Below are 17,958 nucleotides of genomic sequence, written 5' to 3'. Positions count from 1 at the left end.
TGGACGGACTGCCTGCCGACTGCCGACACAGAGGTAGCCACAGCCGTGAACTACCGCACTGTACACTGGTTGATAAAGAGATAGTAGTATACTCGTAACAACTAGTATGACACTATGACGACGGTATAAAGAATGAAAAAAAAACCACGGTTAGGTGGTATATATTATAATAATAATACAATTATGGATGGACGGACTGCCTGCCGACTGCCGACACAGAGGTAGCCACAGCCGTGAACTACCGCACTGTACACTGGTTGATAAAGAGATAGTAGTATACTCGTAACAACTAGTATGACACTATGACGACGGTATAAAGAATGAAAAAAAAACCACGGTTAGGTGGTATATATTATAATAATAATACAATTATGGATGGACGGACTGCCTGCCGACTGCCGACACAGAGGTAGCCACAGCCGTGAACTACCGCACTGTACACTGGTTGATAAAGAGATAGTAGTATACTCGTAACAACTAGTATGACACTATGACGGTATAAAGAATGAAAAAAAAACCACGGTTAGGTGGTATATATTATAATAATAATACAATTATGGATGGACGGACTGCCTGCCGACTGCCGACACAGAGGTAGCCACAGCCGTGAACTACCGCACTGTACACTGGTTGATAAAGAGATAGTAGTATACTCGTAACAACTAGTATGACACTATGACGACGGTATAAAGAAAGAAAAAAAAATACCACGGTTAGGTGGTATATATTGTAATACAATTATGGATGGACGGACTGCCTGCCGAGTTCCGACTGCCGACACAGAGGTAGCCACAGCCGTGAACTACCGCACTGTACTGTGTCTGCTGCTAATATAGACTGGTTGATAAAGAGATAGTATACAATACATACAACAATATACTACTATACTGGTGGTCAGGCACTGGTCACCACTAGTCACACTGGCAGTGGCACTCCTGCAGCAAAAGTGTGCACTGTTTAATTTTAAATTAATATAATATTATGTACTCCTGGGGGCTCCTGCTATAACAACCTGCAGTGCTCCCCAGTCTCCCCCACAATTATTATAAGCTTTGCCTTTTATACATTGATGTGCAGCACACTGGGCTGAGCTGAGTGCACACAGACTGAGTCACACTGTGTGACTGGCTGCTGCTGTGTATCGTTTTTTTTCAGGCAGAGAACGGATATAGCAGAGAACGGATATATTATATTAAAATAAATAAAAGTTAACTAACAACAACTGCACTGGTCACTGTGGTAAACTCTGTCTGACTCTGCACAATCTCTCTCTCTCTTCTAATCTAATTTCTAATGGAGAGGACGCCAGCCACGTCCTCTCCCTATCAATCTCAATGCACGTGTGAAAATGGCGGCGACGCGCGGCTCCTTATATAGAATCCGAGTCTCGCGAGAATCCGACAGCGTCATGATGACGTTCGGGCGCGCTCGGGTTAACCGAGCAAGGCGGGAGGATCCGAGTCTGCTCGGACCCGTGAAAAAAACATGAAGTTCGTGCGGGTTCGGTTTCAGAGAAACCGAACCCGCTCATCTCTACTAATAACTGCTCTATGCCTGCTCCAAACCTGACCTAGCCTGCCCTCAGTAGCAGATCTTGGTACGGGCACACAGGATTTTTGCCCGGGGCGCCGCAATCCGGAGGGCGCCGCCGCCGTGGCAAGATCCGCTACTGGTGGTGCCCCAGTGCTGTGCGGTGCTGTGCTGTCACTGCTGTGCGGTGCGCGATGACGTCATCGCGCATCGCATGGCATTGTGGGACCGGCACATAGACGCTAGGGGTCATAATTGACCTCTAGTGTCTATGCTGTGCTATGGGAGAGACGTCATGACGTCTCTCCCATAGATCCGAGGAGCGGCGCCAGCGGCCGGAGACGGAGGTCAGCAGTGATCTGGAATCAAGAGCTGGGATGGTATTAATTAATTAATTTATTTTTTATTTATTTTTTTGTAAGCGACACAACTCTACTGGGGGCACAAACGGGGCACAATTCTACTGGGGGCAATACTACTGGGGGCACAAACGGGGGCACAACTCTACAGGGGGCATATCTGACCACGCCCCTTTATGAAGCCACGCCCCTGTTTTCGCCAAGGGCGCCACAAGGGCTAGAACCAGGCCTGCCTGCCCTACTACTGCCCTAAGTGGTCTTATCACTGCCCTATGCCTGCTGATAAAGAAGGAGGGTCTGTATATAATAGTAAAGCATATCTCCTAATGACCATTTATCTTCTAATGACCATTTAATAACTATTTATAATGTATAACTTGCTGATAAACACCTTACAAAGCATTACCACTTTATTATATCTGCTTAGGAGACTTCAAAGACAATTATATTTGCATTAAGAAAGACTACATAAAGATTACACGTGATACAAAACAATGGGGCAGATTTATGAAGTTTATTTATTTATAAACTAGTGATATTCTAGTTATCACTTGTTACAAATGATAAACGGTGCTCCAGCCAATCAGCTCCTGACTGTCATGTGTTTGAAAAATAATAGGAGCTGATTGGCCGGAGCACCATTAATCATTGATAAAGAGTGATAACAAGAAAATCACTTGTTGATAAATCTGCCCCGATGTATTTAACATGATTTATTCCATCATCTAAAACAACGCAAGCGACGGGATGTAATGGCTTCCGCCATGGCCGGAGGTGTAATGGGGCAATCACTTACAAGGCAAAACCAAGGCGAAACCTTCACCCAGGTGGCAATCTCTAGAATAGGTGGTGAGTGGGGTGGGGAGGGTCGGCAATGGTCTTCCCTGGTCCTGGAGTGATATAGTATAGGAGAGACGGCAGCCTGTAACCTTCTCGGCTGACCATATGACCCGCTGCATTCTGCCTGTGTCCTTGGTGAACCAGGCGGTGATCAATGAGCTGAGGATGCACCATGCAGAACTGGACCATCATTTTCTGCCGATATATTATAATATAAAGCGCAATAGCTGCACAGCCTTCCTGGTAACAAAATCACACTACAAACCATCTGCAGCTAATTACACAACCTCTTTCATTAACTATGTTGTTATACACAGTGCACACACCTGGGGCGACTCAGCTGCATGCGAGTGTATTATGCGGACAAGTCTAGTGATGTTAGCACAGCACACGCTGCGTAGCTGGGGGAGGAGGCGGCTCAGAGGGGGCTCGCATGTAGGGTAAATGTCGCAGGCACGTGGGTGGGACTGCGGGATATACAGAGGTAGAAACGCCAACGTGGCCGGCATAGAGCAGTTATAGGGAAGGTATGTGGCCGGCATAGAGCAGTTATAGGGAAGGTATGTGGCCAGTATAGAGCAGTTATAGGGAAGGTATGTGGCCAGTATAGAGCAGTTATAGGGAAGGTATGTGGCCAGTATAGAGCAGATATAGGGAAGGTATGTGGCCAGTATAGAGCAGTTATAGGGAAGGTATGTGGCCAGTATAGAGCAGTTATAGGGAAGGTATGTCGCCAGTATAGAGCAGTTATAGGGAAGGTATGTGGCCAGTATAGAGCAGTTATAGGGAAGGTATGTGGCCAGTATAGAGCAGTTATAGGGAAGGTATGTGGCCAGTATAGAGCAGATATAGGGAAGGTATGTGGCCGGCATAGAGCAGTTATAGGGAAGGTATGTGGCCAGTATAGAGCAGTTATAGGGAAGGTATGTGGCCAGTATAGAGCAGTAATAGGGAAGGTATGTGGCCAGTATAGAGCAGTTATAGGGAAGGTATGTGGCCAGTATAGAGCAGTTATAGGGAAGGTATGTGGCCAGTATAGAGCAGTTATAGGGAAGGTATGTGGCCAGTATAGAGCAGATATAGGGAAGGTATGTGGCCAGTATAGAGCAGTTATAGGGAAGGTATGTGGCCAGTATAGAGCAGATATAGGGAAGGTATGTGGCCAGTATAGAGCAGTTATAGGGAAGGTATGTGGCCAGTATAGAGCAGTTATAGGGAAGGTATGTGGCCAGTATAGAGCAGTTATAGGGAAGGTATGTGGCCAGTATAGAGCAGTTATAGGGAAGGTATGTGGCCAGTATAGAGCAGTTATAGGGAAGGTATGTGGCCAGTATAGAGCAGATATAGGGAAGGTATGTGGCCGGCATAGAGCAGTTATAGGGAAGGTATGTGGCCAGTATAGAGCAGTTATAGGGAAGGTATGTGGCCAGTATAGAGCAGTAATAGGGAAGGTATGTGGCCAGTATAGAGCAGTTTTAGGGAAGGTATGTGGCCAGTATAGAGCAGTTATAGGGAAGGTATGTGGCCGGCATAGAGCAGTTATAGGGAAGGTATGTGGCCAGTATAGAGCAGATATAGGGAAGGTATGTGGCCAGTATAGAGCAGTTATAGGGAAGGTATGTGGCCAGTATAGAGCAGTTATAGGGAAGGTATGTGGCCAGTATAGAGCAGTTATAGGGAAGGTATGTGGCCAGTATAGAGCAGTTATAGGGAAGGTATGTGGCCAGTATAGAGCAGTTATAGGGAAGGTATGTGGCCAGTATAGAGCAGTTATAGGGAAGGTATGTGGCCAGTATAGAGCAGTTATAGGGAAGGTATGTGGCCAGTATAGAGCAGTTATAGGGAAGGTATGTGGCCAGTATAGAGCAGTTATAGGGAAGGTATGTGGCCAGTATAGAGCAGATATAGGGAAGGTATGTGGCCGGCATAGAGCAGTTATAGGGAAGGTATGTGGCCAGTATAGAGCAGATATAGGGAAGGTATGTGGCCGGCATAGAGCAGTTATAGGGAAGGTATGTGGCCAGTATAGAGCAGTTATAGGGAAGGTATGTGGCCAGTATAGAGCAGTTATAGGGAAGGTATGTGGCCAGTATAGAGCAGATATAGGGAAGGTATGTGGCCAGTATAGAGCAGTTATAGGGAAGGTATGTGGCCAGTATAGAGCAGTTACAGGGAAGGTATGTGGCCAGTATAGAGCAGTTATAGGGAAGGTATGTGGCCAGTATAGAGCAGATATAGGGAAGGTATGTGGCCAGTATAGAGCAGTTATAGGGAAGGTATGTGGCGAGGCATAGAGCAGTTATAGGGAAGGTATGTGGCCAGTATAGAGCAGTTATAGGGAAGGTATGTGGCCAGTATAGAGCAGTTATAGGGAAGGTATGTGGCCAGTATAGAGCAGTTATAGGGAAGGTATGTGGCCAGTATAGAGCAGTTATAGGGAAGGTATGTGGCCAGTATAGAGCAGTTATAGGGAAGGTATGTGGCCAGTATAGAGCAGTTATAGGGAAGGTATGTGGCCAGTATAGAGCAGTTATAGGGAAGGTATGTGGCCAGGCATAGAGCAGTTATAGGGAAGGTATGTGGCCAGCATAGAGCAGTTATAGGGAAGGTATGTGGCCGGCATAGAGCAGTTATAGGGAAGGTATGTGGCCGGCATAGAGCAGTTATAGGGAAGGTATGTGGCTGGCATAGAGCAGTTATAGGGAAGGTATGTGGCCAGTATAGAGCAGTTATAGGGAAGGTATGTGGCCAGTATAGAGCAGATATAGGGAAGGTATGTGGGCGGCATAGAGCAGTTATAGGGAAGGTATGTGGCCGGCATAGAGCAGTTATAGGGAAGGTATGTGGCCGGCATAGAGCAGTTATAGGGAAGGTATGTGGCCGGCATAGAGCAGTTATAGGGAAGGTATGTGGCCGGTATAGAGCAGTTACAGGGAAGGTATGTGGCCAGTATAGAGCAGTTATAGGGAAGGTATGTGGCCGGCATAGAGCAGTTATAGGGAAGGTATGTGGCCGGCATAGAGCAGTTATAGGGAAGGTATGTGGCCAGTATAGAGCAGTTATAGGGAAGGTATGTGGCCAGTATAGAGCAGTTATAGGGAAGGTATGTGGCCGGCATAGAGCAGTTATAGGGAAGGTATGTGGCCAGTATAGAGCAGTTACAGGAAAGGTATGTGGCCAGGCATAGAGCAGTTATAGAGAAGGTATGTGGCCAGTATAGAGCAGATATAGGGAAGGTATGTGGCCAGTATAGAGCAGTTACAGGGAAGGTATGTGGCCAGCATAGAGCAGTTATAGGGAAGGTATGTGGCCGGCATAGAGCAGTTATAGGGAAGGTATGTGGCCAGTATAGAGCAGTTACAGGAAAGGTATGTGGCCAGGCATAGAGCAGTTATAGAGAAGGTATGTGGCCAGTATAGAGCAGATATAGGGAAGGTATGTGGCCAGTATAGAGCAGTTACAGGGAAGGTATGTGGCCAGTATAGAGCAGTTATAGGGAAGGTATGTGGCCAGCATAGAGCAGTTACAGGGAAGGTATGTTGCCAGGCATAGAGCAGTTATAAGGAAGGTATGTTGCCAGTATAGAGCAGTTATAGGGAAGGTATGTGGCCAGTATAGAGCAGTTATAGGGAAGGTATGTGGCCAGTATAGAGCAGTTATAGGGAAGGTATGTGGCCAGTATAGAGCAGTTATAGGGAAGGTATGTGGCCAGTATAGAGCAGTTATAGGGAAGGTATGTGGCCAGTATAGAGCAGTTATAGGGAAGGTATGTGGCCAGTATAGAGCAGTTATAGGGAAGGTATGTGGCCAGTATAGAGCAGTTATAGGGAAGATATGTGGCCAGTATAGAGCAGTAATAGGGAAGGTATGTGGCCAGTATAGAGCAGTTATAGGGAAGGTATGTGGCCAGTATAGAGCAGTTATAGGGAAGGTATGTGGCCAGTATAGAGCAGTTATAGGGAAGGTATGTGGCCAGTATAGAGCAGTTATAGGGAAGGTATGTGGCCAGTATAGAGCAGTTATAGGGAAGGTATGTGGCCAGTATAGAGCAGTTATAGGGAAGGTATGTGGCCAGTATAGAGCAGTTATAGGGAAGGTATGTGGCCAGTATAGAGCAGTTATAGGGAAGGTACATGGCAGGTATAGTGATTGCAGCAGATTCCTCTATTCCTGACAACAGCTGCAGCCCACATAGATAATATCACACCCAGATCACATTAGGTAAGAACGTAATGATTTATAGACCCCCTAGAGAGAGAACGCAGCACACATCGCCACTACAGCGGCATATGTGCAGCACTCGGCCTTGCTGCTGTGTTTGGAGTAAAGAGCACACTACTGATATTCATAAATAGGGCCTCATTAGGTGCTATTGTGGTTCTTATGTGGATAATGGATAATCAGAGATTGGGCGGCTCAGGTTTATCAGCGGCCACTTTCCCATCTTGTTACATTTTCCAGGTACCGGTCACACTGCGGCTGACTGCTGTCTCCAGACCAGTAACAAGCGCATCCCGTTCAGCGTCGTGGTGGGATATAAGATACAAACAGCGTACAGAGGATGCCCCATACCAGCCGTGGTGTAAGTAATTCCTATATTATACATTGCAGACGTATGTGTACACCTCTATGTATATCACATGCTATCCCATTCGCCAGTCTATGTAGTGCGTGTGTGTGTGGGATGTTTTCTGTGGTGGGTTACAGTGGGGGGATTACTGCGCTGTCCTATCACACCCTACAGACTTTGGGGGCTGATATAGAGTAAATTAGAAAAAGAAGTGCGCACAGAAAAATGAACATATATGATTACGTTTTCTGCTATTTGCAAATTTGGGTCCCATTTCAGCCAACGCAAATAATATATGTTGGGTTTATCACCTCATTAGTTATGGGTATCTATAGGAACTAAACTAGTGGCAGATATCTGATCATATGTATGTATCTAGTAAATAAAACCTACGTACGTTATATAATCAGCCGGAAATCCAGGGTTTGGTGGCGGATCCGGTACCGGCCATGACTGCGTCACTGTACATACAGTATGTAAATGAATTTTGATACCTACTGATTGCTATTTTCCAGGTTCTCTACAAATACGAAGCCCCCAACAAATCTGTGTTCTACCCCTGGCATGCCGTGGGTTAATAGACTGATCAAGAAACTGGAGAAGATGAAAAGAGATGATGGAAAGAAAGACAAGATCGATGGGAGAGCAAGGAAAGCAAAATAAGTGTGAGCCGAGGTATACACAACAAAGCGTCACACTTATAATAATGTTAAAATAGGATTTAAATTACCTACCGGTAAATCCTTTTCTCGTAGTCCGTAGAGGATGCTGGGGTCCACATTAGTACCATGGGGGTATAGACGGGTCCACTAGGAGCCATTGGCACTTTAAGAGTTTGAGAGTGTGGGCTGGCTCCTCCCTCTATGCCCCTCCTACCATACTTAGTCTAGAAACTGTGCCTGAGGAGACGGACATCTTCGAGAGAAGGAAATACACAGATAATGGTGAGATTCACACCAGCTCACACACAAGGCAAACCAAGCTAACTAACTTGAAACATCAGCAACGGCTGACCAATATTACTTACCAAGTAACAAAACAGTACTGAACCAAGAACTAAGCAGTACTGAACCAAGTAACCACTGCAGGATCACGAAGCGCTGGGCGGGCGCCCAGTATCCTCTTCGGACTATGGGAAAAGGATTTGCCGGTAGGTAATTAAAATCCTATTTTCTCTTACGTCCTAGAGGATGCTGGGGTCCACATTAGTACCATGGGGATGTACCAAAGCTCCTAGAACGGGAGGGAGAGCGCAGAGGCTCCTGCAGAACTGATTGACCAAACCTCAGGTCCTCAGAGGCCAAAGTATCGAACCTGTAGAACTTTGCAAATGTGTTCGACCCAGACCAAGTAGCCTCTCGGCAAAGCTGTAAATCCGAGACACCCCGGGCAGCCGCCCAGGAAGAACCCACCTTACGAGTAGAGTGGGCCTTAACAGAAGTAGGACACGGCAATCCTGCCGTAGAATACGCATGCTGGATAGTGAACCTGATTCAGCGACATATAGTCTTCTTAGAAGCAGGACACCCAAGTTTCTTGGGATCATACAGGACAAACAGAGAGTCCGATTTTCTGTGACGAGCAGTCCTCTTCACAAAGAATTTCAGAGCCCTTACAACATCCAAGGACTTTGATGAAACTGAGGAGTCAGTAGCAACTGGCACCACAATAGGTTGGTTGATATGAAATGCCGACACAACCTTCGGAAGGAACTACGGACGTGTCCGGAGCTCAGCTCTATCTTCATGGAAGATCAAGTATGGGCTTTTACTAGACAAAGCCCCCAACTCCAACACACGTCTAGCAGAAGCTAAGGCCAACAAAGTGAAAGCCTTCCACGTGAGAAACTTGACCTCAACCTCCTGTAGAGGCCCAAACCAGTCCAACTGGAGGAACTGCAACACCACGTTAAGATCCCAGGGCACCGTAGGCGTCACAAAAGGAGGTTGGATGTGCAGAACTCCCTTCAAAAAGGTCTGAACCTCAGGGAGGGCAGCCAACTGTTTCTGGAAGAAAATGGATAGGGCCTAAATCTGGACCTTTACGGAACCTAATCTCAGGCCCATATCCACACCTGATTGGAGGAAGAGAAGAAATCGTCCAAGTTTAAACTCCATCGTAGGAAATTTCTTGGATTCACACCAAGACACATACTTTTTCCAAATGTGATGGTAATGCTGTGACGTTACTCCTTTCCTAGCCTGTATCAGGGTAGGAATAACCTTGTTTGGAATACCCTTCCGAGCTAATATCTGGCGTTCAACCTCTATGCCGTCAAACGTAGCCGCGGTAAGTCTTGATAAGCGAACGGCCCCTGCTGCAGCAGGTCCTCCCGAAGAGGAAGAGGCCTTGGCTCTTCTAGCAGTAGATCCAGAAGATCCGCGTACCAAGCCTTTCTTGGCCAGTCCGGAGCAATGAGGATTGCCTGAACTCTTGTTCTCCTTATGAGTTTTAGAACTCTTGGAATGAGTGGAAGTGAAGGAAACACGTACACCGACTGGAACACCCACGGAGTCACTAGGGCATCCACCGCCACTGTTTTTGTGGGTCCCTGGACCTGGAACAATATCTCCAAAGCTTCTTTACGCCCCAAAGATCTGTTACCTCCTTGAACACCTCCGGATGGAGACCCCACTCTCCTGGATGGAGATTGTGTCTGCTGAGGAAGTCCGCTTCCCAGTTGTCTACTCCCGGAATGAAGATTGCGGACAGCGCCAACGCGTGTTTTTCCGCCCAGAGGATGATTCTTGTTACCTCTGACATTGCAGCTCTGCTCTTCGTTCTGCCCTGTCGGTTTATGTAAGCCGCTGTCGTTACATTGTCCGACTGCACTTGAATGGCCCAATTTCTCAGAAGATGGGCCGCTTGGAGAAGACCGTTGTAGACGGCTCTTAGTTCCAGAATGTTTATCGGCAGGCCGGCTTCCAGACTTGACCACCTTCCTTGGAAAGTCTCCCCTTGAGTGACTGCGCCCCAGACCCGGAGACTTGCATCCGTGGCTAGAAGGATCCAGTCCTGAATCCCGAACCTGCGGCCCTCCAGAAGGTGAGGTAATTGCAGCCACCAGAGGAGTGAGATCCTGGCCTTTGGCGACAGACGTATTCTCTGGTGCATGTGTAGATGAGATCCCGACCATCATCTGTCCAGGAGATCCAGTTGGAAGGACCGAGCATGAAATCTCCAGTACTGCAGAGCCTCGTAAGAGGCAACCATCTTCCCCAGAAGGCGAATGCATTGATGAACCAACACCCGGGCTGGTTTCAGGACATCCCAGGCCATTGTTTGTATCACCAACGCTTTTTCCTCTGGAAGAAACACCCTCAGCACTTCCGTGTCGAGGATCATTCCCAGAAATGACAACCTCCTGGTTGGTTCCAAATGTGATTTTGGAAGATTCAGGATCCAACCATGTTCCCTGAGAAGCTGGGTCGTGAGAGCTATGGACTGTAATAGCTTCTCCTTGGACGATGCTTTTATCAGCAGATCCTCCAGATATGGAATTATGTTCACCCCCTGTCTGCAGAGGAGAACCATCATTTCCGCCATCACCTTGCTGAATACCCTCTGTGCTGTGGAGAGGCCGAATGGCAGGGCCTGGAATTGAAAATGACAGTCTAACAGTGAGAATCGGAGATAAGCTTGATGCAGCGGCCAAATCGGAATGTGGAGGTACGCATCCTTGATATCCAGGGATACCAGGAATTCCTCCTCCTCCAGACCTCATATCACCGCCCTTAGAAACTCCATCTTAAACTTGAACTCCCTCAGAAAGGGGTTTAGTGATTTTAAATTCAGAATGGGCCTGACCAAACCATCCGGTTTCGGTACCACAAAAAGGTTCGAATAGTAACCTTTGTTTTGTATCTGGGGGAGGAACTGGTACAATAACCTGTGCCTCCACCAACTTCTGGATGGCTCCCTGTAGGATAGCCCTGTCTGCTGGCAAAGCTGGCTAGACTGATTTGAAGAACCGGTGAGGAGAGAGATCTTGAAATTCCAGCCGGTACCCCTGGGACACAATATTTTGTACCCAGGAATCCAGGCCGGAAGACACCCAGACTTGACTGAAATGTCTCAGTCTCGGCCCCACCGGCCCTACCTCCAGGCCGCGCGGTCCACCGTCACGCTGAGGACTTTGGCGTATCTGAAGCAGGCTTCTGTTCCTGGGAACCCGCAGCAGCAGGTTTCTTGGATTTTGGTCGACCTCCTCTAAAGAAGGTGTTGGACAGTTTGGCCTTTCTTGGTTAAGCAACCCGAAAGGACTGTGATGCAGCTGAAGAAAAAGGTTTCTTCGTAGCAGGTGCAGCTGAGGAAAGAAAAGGTGACTTACCCGCTGTAGCTGTGGAGATCCACGCATCGAACGCTTCCCCAAAGAGAGCCTGGCCTGTGTAGGGTAGGGTTTCCACACCTCTCCTGGATTCCGCGTCAGCAGACCACTGGCACAGCCATAGGCCTCGGCGAGCTGAGACAGCCATGGAAGATATTCCTGCAGCCAGGTCTTTCATGGATTCCACCATAAATCCTGCAGAATCCTGAATGTTACGCAAAAACAATTCAACGTCACTTTTATCCATTGTATCCAAATCCTCAAATAATGTGCCTGACCACTTTACTATAGCTTTGGTAATCCATGCACAGGCAATAGTGGGACGTAGAACCGCCCCTGAAGCCGTGTATATGGATTTGTGCGTATTATCAATCTTGCGATCAGCAAGCTTTTTTAAGGCGGTAGATCAGGGATGGGGAACCTTTGGCCCTCCAGCTGTTGTTAAACTACACATACCAGTATGCCTTGCTACAGTTTTGCTATTTGGCCATGCTAAAACTGTTGCAGGGCATGCTGGGATGTGTAGTTCAACAACAGCTGGAGAGCCGAAGGTTCCCCATCCCTGCGGTAGATCCTGGAACAAGTAAAACCACCTTTTTCGAGAGTCTGGATACAGACGCGTCCACTATGGGTGGGTTTTCCCATTTTTTCCTATCGGATCTGGAATTTTTTTTCCGGGTTTTCCCATGCTTTTTATAAAATAGCATTTCATTCTTTGGATGCAGGGAAGGTTAGCGAGGCTTTCTTATTGTCAGTGAAGTAAGCCTCCTCAACCTGCTCAGGTGTTGTATCTGCAATATTCAACACATCCCTGATAGCCTCTATCATCAACTGCACCCCTTTAGCAAGAGTTGCGGCCCCCCCGAGCACATCCCCATCACCATCTGCCGTGTCATAGTCTCAGAGTCGGTATCCGTGTCATCCTGCATAATCTGGGCAAGAGCACGTTTGTGGGAACCTACAGAGGGGGGCCCTGAGGTAACAGAACTGGACCAAACTGCCATAGAGTTCTGTAAAGCCTGAGTTGCAGATTCATTCTGTGCAACCCTAGTAGAAATCTGAGAAATCATAGATTTGATAGAGGATAACCATTCAGGCTCCCTTGCTGGTATCTGCGCTAAAACAGTGCAATCCTGATTACATGGAATGGGATCATCCTGAGAGGACATATCCTCTGCAGCATATGACACAGTGTCCCTGGACATAGCTAATGGAGACCACAGACACTCCACACACACACACACACACACACACACACACACACACACACACACACACACGGGTGGGAAGACAGAGTTTCACCCCCAAGAATGGCAAGAGAGACACAGAGATTAGAGCCAACCCACACACAGTGCTTTCAAGGTATAGGGAGACCCCAACCAGCGCTGACTGTGCACCTTAATAGGTTACACAGTCCTTACACAGCCTCCCCCCCTTTTACAACCCCCTGGTACCGTAAGAGATAGCTGGAGTTGCTCTGGAGAGACTGCTCTTCACTGACAGCGTTTCTGCAGGCAGGAAAATGGCGCTGAACGCTGCTGGGTCCGCTCCGAGGAGAAGCTCCGCCCCCTTAATGGCGCTGTCTTCCCGCTCTTCATGAGATTATACTGGCCTGAGGATTAGTGCTGGCAGTGATCCTGGGACCCTGACAGGCTTTAGAGATCAGTGTAGGGTGTAGGCGCTGGCTCAGGGTGCCCCTCACAATGCTGCACTATGTACCGTTGAGCCCCGGAGCGCAGTTAGTACTGCGCTCCATACCCTGTTGCCGCCATCTTCACACCGGCTCCCTGCTTGCTAGGGGGCCGGTGACTGACTCGCCACTGATCTTCTGGCTCTGTAAGGGGGTGGCGACATGCTGCCGGGGTGAGCGATCCCCTGTGGCAGGGAACGTTCGATCCCCACAGGAGCTCAGTGTCCAGTCAGCGGAGACAGTGGCTCAGATCCCGAAGGGTGGAAACTACTCCCCCCCCTTAGTCCCACGAAGCAGGGAGGCTGTTGACAGCAGCCTCCCTGTAAAATAATAAACTCTATAAATAACTTTTACTAAAGAAGCTCTGTAGAGCTCCCCTAGCTGTGACCGGCTCCTCCGGGCACATTTTCTAAACTGAGTCTGGTAGGAGGGGCATAGAGGGAGGAGCCAGCCCACACTCTCAAACTCTTAAAGTGCCAATGGCTCCTAGTGGACCTGTCTATACCCCATGGTACCAATGTGGACCCCAGCATCCTCTAGGATGTAAGAGAAATATAGAATATTATCCCATCTGCTAATGCCAGGAGTCTGCATCACTTGTATAATCTGTGGTATGAAATCTTTAATAACAGCAACCTGCATGTACATTAGGGGGCACATTTGTGTACCCCCTTGCCGGAGCTCAGAGGGACCCCTAGAAATGAAACCCAGATCCCGGAGCCAAAAGGCCCCTTAAGAGGCAAATGTCTCCAGGATTCCCTCTGCCTCACAGGTTGGGGTTGACCCTTTCTCCCCCAGGGTTGGCCGAAGCTTCCCCTTGGGGAACAAAATCTTCATATCTCCCCAGAAGGAGAGATCCTCAGCAACTAGGGGAGAGGGTGGCCCATAAGGGTCTCACCAAAACCCCATCAAAACATGTGACACACACACGAAAAACATAAAAAGATGTGGTGAAAGGTGCAAAAAAAGTGCAAACACACTTGAATAAATAAGTAAATAAGCCTCAGCTAGAAGACCAGGGAGAAGAAAAACATATCCAAAAGGCCAGGGCAAAAGAGAAAAGGTGCATCCCGAAAAGTGAAGTGTCTAGTCTAGTGCATCGTGTGGTCCGTCACCAGGGCATTTTCAGGCACCCCTGGCTGAGGAGACCCCAGGGGCACATAGCACATTGGGCTTCAAGCTGACGGCCCTCTATCCAGACCAGGTGGTACTCCATTCTCCACCAGGGGCTTCTCCAGTTCTCCAGCATATGACCTGGTACTACACTTGATCTTAGCCAAAAGGCCAATCCCTAGAAGTATACTCAACACTCCCTACCAGGCTCCCCAATGCCAATCAGGGAGATTGCTATACAGTCAGGGAGTCAGGGAGATTGCTGCTATTTCAGGAGTCTCCTGACAGTCAGGGACAGTTGGCAAGTACAGTACGAGGGGGATCTTACACTACATCTTGCAGCTTCACACTCAGGCACAGATCTCAGGCACGTATTTTACGCCCCCCCTTTTAGAATGTAAGTTTTCTATCCATAAGTGTAGGTAGCAAACGTACAAGATTAAAAATTAGAAACAGTTTATCTGTCCACGAGTGGGGAAGTTCAGGGGATGAGCACCAAGTACCTGTCCCAACGCGTTTTGTCCTAGCATGAGGACTTTTTCAAGGGGATATTCACTCCCAACATGATGCTCTCCAGGAGGGGCAAAATCCTGGAGAGCGTCATGTTGGGAGTGAATATCCCCTTGAAGTCCTCAACGAAACGCGTTGGGACAGGTACTTGGTGCTCATCCCCTGAACTTCCCCACTCGTGGACAGATAAGCTGTTTCTAATTTTTAATCTTGTACGTTTGCTACCTACACTTATGGATAGAATTTCTGCCTACTTATCCTTTTAAAAATCTTGGATTCTACATATGCGGACAGATAAGCTGGCTATATACATTTATCTTGTACGGTTAATACCTACACTTACGAACAGACAAGCTGCTATATATTTTTTTTATATGTTTTTTAATGTCTTTATTCTAATTGTATGCATTTGTGACCTGCATTTGTGGCAGGACTGTGTTTATTAAATTGTTTACTGTTTTTCTATCAAAAATTGGAACCAGCATAGTTCCTATTTTCTAAGCCTCTGTGATAACTCAAAAACAGTACACACTATGTTGTTTTTATCTCTCTTTTACATGTCCTGCTCCTAAGAGTCATCTACCAGAAAGTTTATAAGCTAAATTGCTGGTTTTATTCATCACTACACCTGACCCCACAAAGGTTGTTGTTTTTTTCTCACTGACACTATTAGGCGCTCTTTTTTTCTCAATTTTTTAATATATATATATATATATATATATATATATATATACACACATATACAGTATATATATAGTTCTAGCCCAGGCCATTGAAATCCCTGAGATACAGTGTTGGAGATGGCACAGTATTAGCACATTGCATGTTGTGGCTGCGGTATACTGTAAGTGTGGTAATCCTGTATACGGTACTCTGTGCGCGCTGCCTATGTGCTATAGCTCACTGACGTCTCTGCATTCTCATTGTAGGTCCATGTGAGTGTCACACAGAGCGCAGACACATCCAAAACAAATTTTATATCTGCCCAGAAAGGAGAAGCTGAAGAGATGGACCCTGTACAGCCAGAGCCACTAATACTGCATACTCTGTACAGTGAATGACAGGATAACTTCTTACTGTTACTACACAGATACTTTCTTACTACACAGATACTTTCATCCTACCGTTACTACACAGATACTTTCTCCCTACTGTTACTACACAGATACTTTCTTACTACTGTTACTACACAGATACTTTCTTCCTACTGTTACTACACAGATACTTTCTTCCTACTGTTGCTACACAGATACTTTCTTCCTACCGTTACTACACAGATACTTACTTTCTTCCTACTGTTACTACACAGATACTTTCTTACTACCGTTACTACACAGATACTTCCTTCCTACTGTTACTACACAAATAGTTTCTACCTACTGTTACTATACAAATACTTTCTCCCTACTGTTACTACACAGATACTTTCTTCTTATTCTTACTACACAGATACCTTCTTCCTACCGTTACTACACAGATACCTTCTTCCTACCGTTACTACACAGATACTTTCTTCCTACTGTTACTACACAGATACTTTCTCCCTACTGTTACTACACAGATACTTTCTCCCTGCTGTTACTACACAGATACTTTCTTACTACTGTTACTACACAGATACTTTCTTCCTACTGTTACTACGCAGATACTTTCTTACTACCGTTGCTACACAGATACTTTCTTACTACCGTTACTACACAGATACTTTCTTACTACTGTTACTACACAGATACTTTCTTACTACCGTTACTACACAGATACTTCCTTCCTACTGTTACTACACAGATAGTTTCTACCTACTGTTACTATACAGATACTTTCTCCCTACTGTTACTACACAGATACTTTCTTCTTATTCTTACTACACAGATACCTTCTTCCTACCGTTACTACACAGATACTTTCTTCCTACTGTTACTACATAGATACTTTCTCCCTGATGTTACTACACAGATACTTTCTACCTACTGTTACTATATAGATACTTTCTCCCTACTGTTACTACACAGATACTTTCTTCCTATTCTTACTACACAGATACTTTCTTCCAACCATTACTACACAGATACTTTCTTCCTACCATTAGTACACCAATACTTCCTCCCTGCTGTTACTACAGATACTTCCTTCCTACTGTTACTACACAGACACTTTCTTCCTACTGTTACTATACAGATACTTTCTCCCTACTGTTACTACACAGATACTTTCTTCTTATTCTTACTACACAGACACCTTCTTCCTACCGTTACTACACAGATACTTTCTTCCTACTGTTACTACACAGATACTTTCTCCCTGCTGTTACTATATAGATACTTTCTACCTACTGTTACTATATAGATACTTTCTCCCTACTGTTACTACACAGATACTTTCTTCCTATTCTTACTACACAGAAACTTTCTTCCAACCATTACTACACAGATACTTTCATCCTACCATTAGTACACCAATACTTCCTCCCTGCTGTTACTACAGATACTTCCTTCCTACTGTTACTACACAGACACTTTCTTCCTACTGTTACTACACAGACACTTTCTTCCTACCATTACTACACAGATACTTTCATCCTACCATTACTACACCAATACTTCCTCCCTACTGTTACTACACAGATACTTCCTTCCTACTGTTATTGCACAGATAATTTCTTCCTACTGTTAGTACACAGATTATTTCTTCTTAGTGTTACTACACAGATACTTTCTTCCTACTGTAACTATACAGATGTTATATAAATCACTGTAACCCACCACTATTGTTTCTAAAGCTTTGGGATAAATCATCCATCCATAGTAGGGGTAGTTTGCTTCTAGTGAATAGTTGGTGCAACCTCTATGCTATTGGGTATATACACAGAGATATTTTTATTTTTATATATCAATCCTGTTTTATAGTATACCTATATTAATTCTGTCCTGCACTTGAACAATTTAGTACTCTACGTTGTCTCTTATATTAGCTGTAAGAGTGCATCAATGTAATCCTTTGCTATGCAGCGTTTTCTCCTATT

At 46.1% G+C, this 17,958-nt stretch overlaps 1 protein-coding gene across 2 annotated transcripts in view; it reads left to right on the top strand.

Annotated features, from left to right (window-relative positions):
* The window catches only part of LOC135053840 (C-C motif chemokine 21a-like), a 131,666-nt gene extending 114,382 nt beyond the window's left edge, over window positions 1–17,284 (top strand). Inside the window, exons 1-4 of one of the 2 annotated variants that reach the window (XM_063957508.1) lie at window positions 2,639–2,738; window positions 7,191–7,311; window positions 7,815–7,974; window positions 15,869–15,975. In XM_063957508.1, the coding sequence (XP_063813578.1) occupies window positions 2,642–2,738; window positions 7,191–7,311; window positions 7,815–7,962 (366 nt within the window). In that variant the 5' untranslated portion in view covers window positions 2,639–2,641 and the 3' untranslated portion in view covers window positions 7,963–7,974; window positions 15,869–15,975. Of the gene's footprint in view, window positions 1–2,638; window positions 2,739–7,190; window positions 7,312–7,814; window positions 7,975–15,868 lie in introns of those variants that run through there. The other variant, XM_063957509.1, reaches the window with a different exon arrangement.
* The last annotated feature ends 674 nt before the right edge of the window (window positions 17,285–17,958 follow it).

This window comes from Pseudophryne corroboree, chromosome 1 (assembly GCF_028390025.1).
Source record: "Pseudophryne corroboree isolate aPseCor3 chromosome 1, aPseCor3.hap2, whole genome shotgun sequence".
Lineage (NCBI taxonomy): Eukaryota > Metazoa > Chordata > Amphibia > Anura > Myobatrachidae > Pseudophryne > Pseudophryne corroboree.
Note: the sequence above shows the minus strand (reverse complement) of the source record. Positions and strands in the feature narration are given on the sequence as shown.